Raw genomic sequence first — 12,465 nt, forward strand, 5'->3', positions numbered from 1 at the left:
ATGTGTGGTTGGAAACGCTGTCCGCTGCAAGCTGAAACTCTCCATGTATCCCTCTTTCTCCCTGTCGGTGACAACCTCCGAGATCTCTGATCACAGCTGCGCAATTGAGTTTGTGTCGGACAGAGCTGCGTGACAAATGAAAGTGGCCGTCATAGTAGATAGAGTATCATCACCTGGGTGTAAAAGCTTTTAAGCTTGCTTGAGGAGAGGGAACGAGACATGGAGAGGGCTTTCAGTTAGTTGTTTGTGTATAAGGCAGCTGTATTGCTGCAACCAAAGATAGTTGATTCAATTTGCTCCCTGTGGTATTTGCACATTTCGGGTTCTTGCAGAGCAGCTTGTTTTTACTCTCAGAATTGACTGCGCCATAAGTGGATTGACCCCCAAAACCCAGCAGTAGTCTTTCATTAGTCAGGATGCAGCCGGGGACCAGACAGCGAACAGTGTTAACGGTCAATCCGTCACTACACAAAAGGGGATCAACATGGCACAAACTTGTCTTCCTCATCTAACCTCGTAGCAATCACGTTTTCAACTTCTCCTCCTCATCACTCGGATAATTCGGAGGGGCCAAAGCTGTACGTATAACTTCATCTACGGCCCAAAAGCAGGCCCTTTAGAGCGTCTGTGATAGCTCATTTGTTACGAGGCCCCCGTTGTTTTTTGATAGTCAAAAGAACCAATTTGGGTTTTTGACAAGGAGCCCCTCTGAATAATTCCTTCATGTATTACAGGACCTATTAAATGCAAACTTTTCAATCTGGCAATCAATAAGGCAGGCAGCTTTTCCTGGCCCCGCGCCAGACACATTAGGGCTGCGAGCGATGGTTGCTAGGGAGCTGAGCCTGCTCAGGGGAAAGAATGTTTAATGTAATAGAATCACATAAATCAACTGGAGGAAAGTGCTTGTGTTGTTTCTTCTCCTCTCTTCTCTTCTCTCTGTTTAACTGAAAACATTTAATATGGGTGTGTGTTTTTTGAAAATCTAGTACAGCCATTTTTTTCTCCCCCCCCTTCTGTCAACCGCAAGAACATCTGGGATGGAATTAAGCTGAGGGAAGTTGAATTTGCTCAGTGTTTACGTGTGTGTACACTTCTTATTATGAGTGTCAGTATGTGTGCACGCGTGTGTGCACACACACTTGATTTTGTACGCATATAGCTGTGTGTCCCCAATCCCTGCGTCTCACACTTGAATAAATTGAGGTGAAAATTATATAAATGTTTCTTCTTCTTTTTTTTCTTTGTCACAGGCCACTGCCCCACCCTGCTGAAACGAATGGGGCACTTTAGTGCTGTACTATAATTAAGAACAGGAGCCAGCATGCATGGAGGGCTCTCTTTCTCTCTCTTTCTATCACTCCCTGTCAGTGTTACTCTCCCTCTCTCTGCCCTCTGTACAGTTTCACTAGAACATTTCCTCTGGGTGTTAGTGCCCTTTTGTGGGAATATGATTATCTTAGAAGAATTAGTGCACAGTCGTGGCTTGTGAATGTAAAAGCCAGATCTCGCTTCAAGTCATACTCCAACCATTGTATCTGATAACGCAGAATCTTTTTAATATCGGATGCAAAAAACTTGTCCAGCAGATGTGATCAGCTTGAATTTGTGACAGGTCCAATTGATTTACCTCCATAGAAACTTCTGAAACCAGTCCTGCAGCATGAACACTAATCCGCTTTCCATTTATTTGTAAGCTCATATTTTCACAGAAATATGACTAAATATAGTGCTAGTGTCCCATGTTTCTGCTCCTGGGTTTACCACTTAAACAGTTACTTTCTCAATAAACACCAGACTCATGACAGCCATGCTTTGCAGAGTTAAAAAGTGTGAAATATTGCTGGTGAAAGTATGAATGTTTGGGCCGGAGTTTACAAATAGACAGCAAAGAAGTGGATTATCCTGCTGGGAAGTCTCTACGGAGAGTTGATTCATCTCCACTCTGAGAGCTCATCAGTGGAATATATTGTAACCATGTGTTGGCAAACAGTTGCATCTTTACACATTCGACAGTCACGTAGCAGCAAAAAAGGGAATAAAACAGTGAAGTTGTGGACTATAAAACCAAAACAATGAGCTGAAAGATGCTGAAACCATCCATAAAGCTGATGGGTAATGCAGTCGGTTGATAATCCATTTAATCCATTGTTAATATACTGTAAAGACATTGGTTAGTGCAGCTGGATCATGATGATATATCAATAAAATAAAAACGCTCAATAATAACAAAGACGTTTCTGTGGGAAATTCACAGAAATGATGATGCTATCATGATATTTATTTCAGCCATATCGCCCCATTTGATCCTCAAAAGATATATTTGAAGTATCCCTCCATAAAGAGCCGTGTGTTGTGTACATTGTGTCTGTTTGTGTGTGAGAGCACAGCTTGCAGCTGATATGATGAGCAGGGGAAAGGCGAGTCAGTGTCTGTGACTGATGTGATGTTGATGACGGACGGCCACCGAGTCATTTGCAAACACAGTATGTTATTCAATACAGATCCATTAAATACATCTGAAATATGATTCCAATTCTTCTCCCTTTGAGCAAAACAGGCTGAGTGTTCGTGACACACTGTGCGATCGCTCTGCTTTGTCTTACACCAATACGGCGATGTATTGATGCCGCATCCTCCGCGTGATTAATGGGATTGTGTTTACAGCACAGACTAGCTTGCAATTATCGAAATGTTCTAGCACATTTTGTTTTATTCAAAATGTAGTAGTCATTCACAGATTGGACAAGCGTTGAATCATGCAAATTCAATGAATTTATTTCATTGTTTCATTTAATTCTCTCTTCGTTGGAACCACAAGTATGTCTCCCTCATCCCCCCCCCTACGCATCCTTTCCATTCGGTGTCACTGACAGATGCTGTTCCCTCTTTATTTGGTCAGGTTTCAATAACATGAAACCAATAGCCAGATCGGGCGCCTGCTGCTGCTTATATGGACCCCTCTCAGTGTCATGTCCCCTCATTGACAAGTGAGAGACAGAGAGAATGCGGATGAATCAGAGATGTGTTATATATTATGAGAATGGGCTAAATGGAAACAGGGCAACCTCAGAGATCAATACAGAGCAGAGAGCCTGCAGAACGGAGTGAGAATACCAAACAAGAACCTCCTCCTCTCACCGTTTCCCTCTTTCTTTTTCTCGTCTCCCTCTTTTCGTCACCAATGTGTTACTTCATGCCTATTTCTTTTAAAGCTTTTAACTTTGCTTTGGTGTTAAAAAAAACAACCCCACATCAGATATGAAAGTGACATTATTGGCTCTGGGTTATACATGCCTTGCCATTTCTCGCCAACCCCACAAAAGCTGCAGGGGGATCCAGTAAATTCCTTGGCCGAGCAGATAATGTGGAAATGTTGACAACAGCACATTTTAGCAGAGTGAGTGATTTAAGAACTACAGCTGGTGACAGCGAGCATGAGAGTAATGGTTTTCAGCTTTTTCCTGCTCCTCTGTGACAAGAGAAATGAGCATACTTGCCTGAAAGATCTTGTCAGAGCTTGTGGGCAGTTTGAATATTTTTAAGCTTGGTTGAATGTAAATGACACAGTTTACGTGAGTCACATTTGGGTTTTAATTAGCCAGCGCGGATCTGCTTTTAACTGGCAGCAGCCCTCATATTACAGCTACTTTCAGTCCCAACTCGCAAAGCCGCTGTAGGAATTCTCCAATAAAAGCAGAGGATCTGAGAGATGCAGCAGTGGATTGCCCTCTTTATTTTTCTGGATTGGAATTCAATGATATAAATGATGTTTCATCTGACATCGCAATGGCTATTCATCCAGCGGAGCAGCTGCTTCAACCACAACTAATGAGTTTCATGTCGTATGCACATTTCTGAAAATCTGATTATGATGAGTAATTTATCATGCTTGTTATGGAAGAGAATCATTTTTTTTCCTTTGGAGTAATTACACAACATATCCTTTAATTCTTTCTGGTATAATGCGACGTCAGAGCTTCTGCTCCTGTCTCTCTCTCGTATACATTGAGGCTGCAGTACTTTACGTTTTTTATCATTTTGTCGTATTTATGAGCAGAATATTGTGCGCATATATTACAGCATGTTACTTTTACTATGTTGGAGTAGATTGAGATCCGTATTTTTCAGTGCAGAGCGCTTCATGACAGCTGTTGTTAATGCCTTTACCAGTCTGCTGTGGACTACAGCACAGCAAGTCAGTTACAGTGTAGTCCAATAGTTGTGTTTTAAAAATTACTATGTTTTCACTTTTGCATGTTTTAGCACATTAATTAACTACGAATGCCCTGGAGTTGACAGCTACACCAACCTGTTTTTAGATGTATTCTCGTCATTATTGTTTCATTCAGGGCTATTCTGTTGATTCATTTTACGATCAATTGAACAATTGTTTTATTTACTCCATGAAATCTTACAAAATAGTATAAAATGCACCTCACAATTTTGACCTCCAGTCAATTCGCCTGCTTTGTCTGGCAAAATGCAACGATATTCAATTGAGGATATTCAATTACGATAAAAGCAGCAAATCCTCCCATTTGAGAAGCTGCAGACAGATGTTTATATTTTGAGTTTCTGCTCAATAAGTCACTTTAAACAAACCTCAAAAATGTCAGTCAGCCTTTTTTTTCAGCACTTGTTTCATTTCATGCCAGCGCAACAAGAAAATCACCTTGCAAAGATCTAAAACCTGGTTTTATTGAAATGCATTTGTGAGTGATTGATTTGTGTGATTTTGAAATACGATGCTGTGTTCAAAGGAAATTCTGTTTCCAAGAAATGAGGACCGTCGGCTGCTGAAAGCATCTAATTCATTAGTAATTTTGAGACTGATGTTGCAAAAAAAAAAAGCATGATTTCGTTTTATCATGTTTTGCTTTAAAAAATTGCCGTCTGGCAGACGGTTCTCAATTTTCCTTGTTTAGCAAATGCATCAAAGAAGAAACATTTATTATAGCATTTATTCTCTGTGATGTATTACTAAATGTATTATTAGCAACATTTAATCCTTTGCAAGTCGATTTGTATTTTGTGAATACAAAACAATGGCTTCCTGGAAGCCAGTAAATCAATACAATCAAATCTAGCAGTATGGTCTTTGACTTTTCTTCTGCTGTACAGTTGTTTTATTTCACGTCTTCAAAGATGTGTAAAAACAAAGTATAAAAACAAAAGCTCTGCAGTGTAACTACTCATTTTGTTCTCTGTTAGTGCTTTGCTCTCAATCTCGGCTTGTAAAGTTTTTGATTAAAAGAGGTGCTGGAAGAAGTATATTGCTGCACCTGAGTGACAGATGTTTGTATGCTTTTGTTTTTTTGTGAAAATCAACAGATATAGATTTCTTTGAGTTCCCTTTCATTTGTGTGGCATCTGTCTTATCCCCTGGGCCGTGATTCATAACAAAGCACAATGCTACAAAGCCACATCAGCAACATACTGTATTGATTCACTGTAGTTTCTTCAATGCCACATTTGGTCAAAAGTGCTAGAATGTTTCTATGAATAAACAAAGAAAATGTTGGTGTGTGTGAAACCTCTATGTAACTATCTGATGGGATCTTCAAGGTCTTGCAGGCCACAAATACGTTTAGCAAACTGTCCCTTTTATATAATTGTCTTTGACATCAGGGGGTGGATGGCTCAAATCTCCAGTAAAAAACATACAATCATTGATCCGGACCCGTTGCACGAGCAGATTTTTTTATTCTCTTTTCAACGGACTCCTGCTTGCATTTTAATTTGCATATTACAAAACTGGTTCAGTCATCTGTCTTTATTTTTGGCAATTTTAGTGAGATCAGCCGCACACCTGTCGTCTCAAGACACTGTGGAACTCATTCATGCCTTTGTCACTTCTTGGTTATGCTGTTGTAATGCGCTTTTCATTTGAGTAACTCAGTCATCCTTGGAGTTTACAGCTTGAACAAAGTTCTGCCACCAGACTCCTAAATATGACTACGCGTATGCAAATATCCCTCCTGCTTTTGTTTCATTCGATCAGTACATTTTAGACTTGATTTTTAAAATTACATTCACGTAAGGCCTTGGTGTGGAAGAGCTGCAACCTACAGTATTTTGCTGTAGCCTGAGAGTAGTAGAAGCTATGAAGACACACTGACAACAGCAACAATAGAAGAAGCAATAACAACAAGACATAACAAAATGGATCAAGGTCTTTCAGCTGTCTGACTAATCAAAAAGAGAGCAAGCTTTCTTTAAACCTCTGGATTTTATGCAGAAAACATTATTAAATTAAGTTAGTGTCCCTTTAATGCTTGTACAGAGCATCAAATGTACAGTATAGTACCACATAATGTACTTAACTTTTAGTATACATTTATCAGTTTACTGTTTGTTGTGTATTGTATTAGAATGTATTGAGTGCTGCGCTGACTGAGGGGTTATAGCTTCAGCTGTCCTGCAGAGCAGTTATGACCCCGACACTATTGTAGTTTATGAGGTCAGGAGCTTTACAGCGTGTTCTGAAAATAATCTGCCACACCACAGCTGTTTGATCAACACGCTGCAGTGAGAGGTCTGACAGACAGACAGACAGACAGACAAAGCAAATAGATCTAGAGAGAGAGAGAGAGCAAACTAATTGCATAATGTTCTCAGTGTCTTCCAGCTCTCCAGTGTTGCAGTCACATCCCCGACCAATTAGAAACCTTACGTAAAGATAAAGACGCCCTTTATTTTGAAAGGTCGGCTGTGAGAACAAAAGGATTTTTTGAAGTGTATATATACTCAATTTACATCACACGCACTAATGCACACGCACTAATGCACACACACACACACGCCGACATGCATACTTTACGTCTTTGTACTGTTATTAATGCCCTGCGGCTCTCTCTCCAAATTGAATCTAATCAAGTGAAATGCTGCGAGGGTCCTCGGGAGAAAGAGCAGGTCTGACGGTGACCGCTTACAATAAAATCCCTGACATTTTGAAACAAGGCTTGCTCTACCTCTGAGCTGTAATTGCATACGACAACAACTGACACAATCTTTGATGAATATGTGTCTGCGGTGTAATATACATGTGCATGTATGCAGGAATATGTGTGTTTATACATCTGTTGGCTTAGCGGCATCTACCTCCGCATGCAGGCTCTCTCTGTGTGTGATTGTGTGCCTGTTGGATGAATGGTTTTAATAATTTCTTTTGAAGTGGTCGTCATATTGGAGTATAGTGGAACAAATTACGCTGATTGTCGGGAATGCAGCTGCTGTTGATATGAATGGTGTCCTTCCTGCCCTGTTTCTGCTGCACATTTGAGCCTCCAGCTTGATACAATAACACCAAAGAGGGAAAATGTATTTCTCCATGCCTGTTTTGTCTTTAGAGTGGCAAGGTGAAAAGCTTGCTAGTTAGCCACCCCTGAAATATTAACTTACCAGCAGAAATTCCCATGAATGTCAAGCCAAGGGCTTTGTAAAAGCAGACAGCACAGTGAATAATTCATGTAGAAACTGTGTTTCAAACTGCCTGACTCTGCTTCATCAACCGTTTGAACCGTGTAGTCGGCTTTGTAAGCTAGAAAAATATTAGCACTCTACTTTCAAACAACACTCTCTGAGAGCAAATGAGTCTACAAAATGTGACATTGACTGGAGCTTTACGGAACAATGCACATGCATAATTTGTCTAAGTATTGTGATTTGGCCAATTTCCCGTCATTGTGCAGTACTGTATTGTGTTGTATCACCTCCGCTGAGGTCACTTTATTATCATATAATCACCATAGTGGAAGATAAGAAACAACACACCGATGAGAGCTTTGGACCAGATGCACCTTATTTTACTATATTGGATTTTGTCATATAAAGACACCTCATATTCATGTATGGTATTATATTAGAGCTCTAACAATTTGTCAATAATCGATTAGCAGATCAACAGAAAATGAATTAGGACATTTTTTTTTAAATAATTCCTTAAACATGTGAGTAATATTAGTAACAACAAATGCCAAAAAGCCAGTGGTTGAAGCTTCTCAAATGTCAATATCTGCAGGTTTTCTTAGTCTTCTATTTTATGGACTGAGCAATTAATCAATTAATCGAGAAAGTATGAAATTATGAAAATAGCCATACATTGCAGACCTATTTTATATTATTTTAAATATCTCTTTGTGTATGATGCTGCATGTCATGTCATTTCCCTTCTGCGTTTATGGTGGGTAATATTTAATCCTGTTTTATGGCAGGAGTGTTAAACATTAAAGGCAGACAAGACTAATGAGACTTAGTTCAACATAGAGCTCCTGAAACGTAACACAAGGGAAACACTGTGTCCAATATCATTTCAAAAAATTGGAAAATGTCTCTTCTAAACGTTCAAATTGGCTCATTAAAGTATTTATTCTCCTAAAGTGTCTTATTCAACCAGTTCCATCTACTGTGGGATACAAAACAATAATTGAGCATGTAGTTATGTATTTATTACTATATTTTTATTACTGCGTGTGGGTGGTAGATGTTCTGTTAAAGTTAATGAATGTCATTTTAATCAGCATCAGTAACATGTGGCCTTCACAGCTAACTCTGTTACTTGTATAACATCCACATCTAGACAACATTGAGAGAGATGTTGAAGAGGCTACATTTATCAACATTTATAGTCTGCTGGTTCTGTATTTGTTATAGAAGTATTATGCCAGGGTAAATGTCATGAACAGATATTGTTAATAAATACAAACGAGACGGTCTTGGTATTTCATGCTATTGTAGATCTCTCCAGAATGCCCTGAAGACACACACAGACTCACAAGGTAAAAATAATACCAGCGTCACTGTCACAGCTGGTAAAAAAACATTCCAGAGCACTTAGTTCTCTGGAACTCATCAATCCTGTAAATGTATTTGGTAGGTGTTACTGGTGGTTTGATATTAACAGTTTGATTTGTCTATCAACATTTCTTCCTGGTTTTTATGAGAGTTCATGACATCAGCTCAGTTTCTACTTCCTGTCCAGAGGTTTCTTTGCCAGTCAGTCAGTCAGTCACAGGTAATAATGCCTCAGTCGATCTTCCATACTTCCATAGGTCAGTGGAATATTAATTACACACACACATCAGAAGCAACACACTCCAATGTGGTGGTAAAGGGAGGTTTCCCTACCACGTAAGTAAAACAGTGAGCCTTGTTATCAACCAATACATTATTACACCAGAGGCCATAGATCTTAAAGCAAGATGGAAAGCTGTAATTATTAATACAAACTTGCCAATCAAAATATCAAGCATCTAGATCTGTTTTTGTATCATTCCTCTTGTCACTCTTATCAGCAACGCATGTCAAGTATTTCAAACATGCAGCCCAACAACATAACTATTTGTACAGTTCACATGTGTCATGTCAGTCTGATGAAATGTGTTATTACCACGAGGAAAGCGTGTGAAACCTTTTAAAGTCACAGCTTTACAGCAAATTCAGGGCATGTTGCGTCCTGAATGTGATGCATTTCCTGAAACACGCAGAGAGATCCTCGTGATGGGATATCAGGTAGCAAGACAAATGAATATATGTTGTATGGGAACTGTTGGAATATCAGGGTAACGCTTGGTACTGGACAAAGCGGCGTTTAGCATAGAGGTATTGCTTCACAACATTTATTGAAAAATCCATGAAAATAAAATAAATGTTTTGGCATCTCTCAAAGCAATATGTACTTGAAAAGTTTCTTTGCTGTTGGATTTTTTAATCACATTCTTTCATACTTACCTTCTTGAGATTTATGTGGTACTTAGCAAACGTGACAGTACAAAAAAACTACTTAGTTTAAGATCTCAAACATTACAGGCAACCTTGAAATTTAAGGCCAATAGTGAGGAGTAAAAAGGATCATTTTTTTAACAGCTCAGTAGATGTGCCAGAGTATAATAGTAGCCAAAGAATGATCTATGAGAGAAAATAAAGTCATAGAATCTGAAGAGAAATAGTAGAGTGAATGTGTCATGTAAAATGAAATGCTGCCATTCTCTACAAATCTTACAGGAGCACTTACATAAATAAAAAAAAGTTCTCTATTTCCCTGCAAATATTTCCTTTATTTAATGTTTCTGTCTGTATTTTGTGTGTTTTTCAGGCCAGGAGGAGGACGGGAGGAAGGTTCTGGTCCTCAGTTACCCACAGTATTGCCGGTTCCGCTCAGTTTTGGCGCGGCTCAGAGAGCAGCCGTCCTCTCTGCTCATAGACCACACGGTGCTAGCGTTGGGCGGCATCGCTGCGTTGGGCGGTAGCACGAGGATCCTGTACTGCCGGGACACCTTCGAACATCCGGCCCTGCTGCAGAACGAGAGCATCTGTGACGAGTTTGGTGAGTTTGGCAGCTGGCGATTTTGATTGTAGCCTTTGGATAGCTATCATATTAGCTCATCTGCAATGCCAACAGCCATTACAGGGGCAGTTTATGGCGTTTGGAGTGTTGCACATTGAGCCCATGAAACATCAAAGTACTCATGTCCTGAGCTCTGGACGTAAGCATGCACTTAAAACTCATTCTCACAGTACGGTTCATCTCAAACTTTCAATTATGTCATTTTGGTTTGCGTGACTATTTGTTGAAGTCTGCTTTTTGTGGAAAATGGAAAGTGTTTGCTTTTCTTGGGCCAAGCAATTTGACAAGAGAAAATGTACTTGATCCCATTTGAAATTCTACTTTGTGTAATGGCTGGCTATCAAAATAAAGACCATCAAAGGGCAAAGAAAACTGCCATTCGAGTTTCAAAGCCAAACACAGCACAGACTGTCCTGTGATAAACATGTAAACAACAAACAGCATTTCATGAACTGGGAGAAACAGCCCTGTTTACAGTTTTCTGTCAATGCAATGAGCACCCGTATCATTTTACACATCACAGTCTGTTCACAGGTCTCGGGGAGTACTCTGTATGGCATGAGCAAAAAGTTGTATGAATCCTTTTTGTGGCTCCAGAAGGAGTTGTGCGAAATCAGATGAATTGCCTTAGGTGAACTTGAGTCAGCATCAGTTATGTGTACGACATGTACTAGAAGTTTGAAAATGAAAACAAAATCTGGAGGGTGTGGAATTAAAAAGAAGTTAGCTCACCAAACTGCAGCTAGCGTATTGAGGCTACATCAGCCGCTACTAGCATTACAAACCTTAATCTCCAACAGAGCTGTTTGTGGTCAACTTGCTTTGTGGGTAATGTAGGCGTAGGCGAATAAAAATACCATATCTGGTTGTGCTGTATCAATTTTTCTACTTTTCTTTGTCTGTTGTGAGTCAGTGTTATAGGAGGGCAAAGCTAAAGCGGCGGTGTATTCTTTTAAATGGTGTATTTAGCTAAAGAAGTACAATGATTTTCCTATTTCATAAAGGAACACGTAATCCTTCAGTTTTCTAAATAAAATCACCAAATTTGTAGATGCGTGTTTTATAGTACTATATGATATCTGTCACTTGGTTTGCCTTGGAATGAAATACATGCAACACAGACAAAAGAGAAATGAACAGAAATTGGTGTTCCTATATTTGTTGTTTATTACTCTCTATGAGGACGTCCATGCTTCATTTTTCATCGCTGTAATTTGGATTTGTGTGTAGATCATACGTTTGTGTGCTGTGGTCTTATTTCACTGGTCAATCCTTTGTTTCTTATAACTTTTCTATATATCCTTTTTGGTCTTTCATTGACCAAATGAATGAAAGCCATTTAACTAAACAAGCTTTTAAATGTTTATTTTAGTTAATTAAGACTCATCATTTGCTCTCAATATGTTCTTCATTTTTCTTTATGTTTACGAACACAAGTGACCGCCATTCTAACACCCTCATAAGTCACACCTAAGAAAAACATTTTGTGGTTCCAGTGAGGAATTTTGAAGTGCTTGAACATGTCTATTGGCCTTTCGCTGTGCTTTCCCTACCGCTCATGAATCCACACATTTTATTAACCCCGAGCTGAGCTAAAACAAAGGAGTAATGTGATTCATCTCTCTTTATATTTCCTCTGCTCGGTAGCACAGTGGAGCTCAGCGGGCTCTTGTGCAGCATCAATTTGACATTCACAGTAACGGCTCCTCTGGTCAAAAGTCATTGTTTTTCTCTTCCTGTAAATTTGCCAGTAGGTAATTGCATTTTAAGAGAGCAGCAGAGGTGAGACCAGAAGGGAAAACGGTTTTAGGCATTGGAAAATAAGTTATGAATAGTAACGCTAACATCCTGTGGCTGCTATTGCTCATTCACTTGGCTGAATAATGCCATTCCTCTGTGAGCCACATTTAAGCTAAAGGTTTATTTTCAGAACCTAAGGGAGTTCTTTTTTCTTTTCTTTTTTTGACTAAGGCAACCAGATTTCATTCAGATTCACATAAAGGTTTACTAGGTTTGGAGCAGGTTTTTATTTCCGCTTGAATTGCTCCTAGGTGATTTGTTTGAAAAACAGCAGAGGTAAGTAATTTCCACCACTCTGCCAAGTGAACTAAGGCCTC

General features: G+C 39.4%; 1 protein-coding gene across 3 annotated transcripts in view; it reads left to right on the top strand.

Annotated features, from left to right (window-relative positions):
• arid5b (AT-rich interaction domain 5B) overlaps positions 1–12,465 on the top strand; it is a 72,593-nt gene that overhangs the window by 21,303 nt on the left and 38,825 nt on the right. For all 3 annotated transcript variants that reach the window (XM_076075674.1, XM_076075675.1, XM_076075676.1), the window contains exon 4: positions 10,097–10,327. In XM_076075674.1, coding sequence (XP_075931789.1) covers positions 10,097–10,327 — 231 coding nt within the window. The remainder of the gene's footprint in view (positions 1–10,096; positions 10,328–12,465) is intronic.

Source organism: Anarhichas minor, unplaced genomic scaffold (genome assembly GCF_050575085.1).
Source record: "Anarhichas minor isolate MPS153535 unplaced genomic scaffold, ASM5057508v1 ptg000054l, whole genome shotgun sequence".
NCBI lineage: Eukaryota > Metazoa > Chordata > Actinopteri > Perciformes > Anarhichadidae > Anarhichas > Anarhichas minor.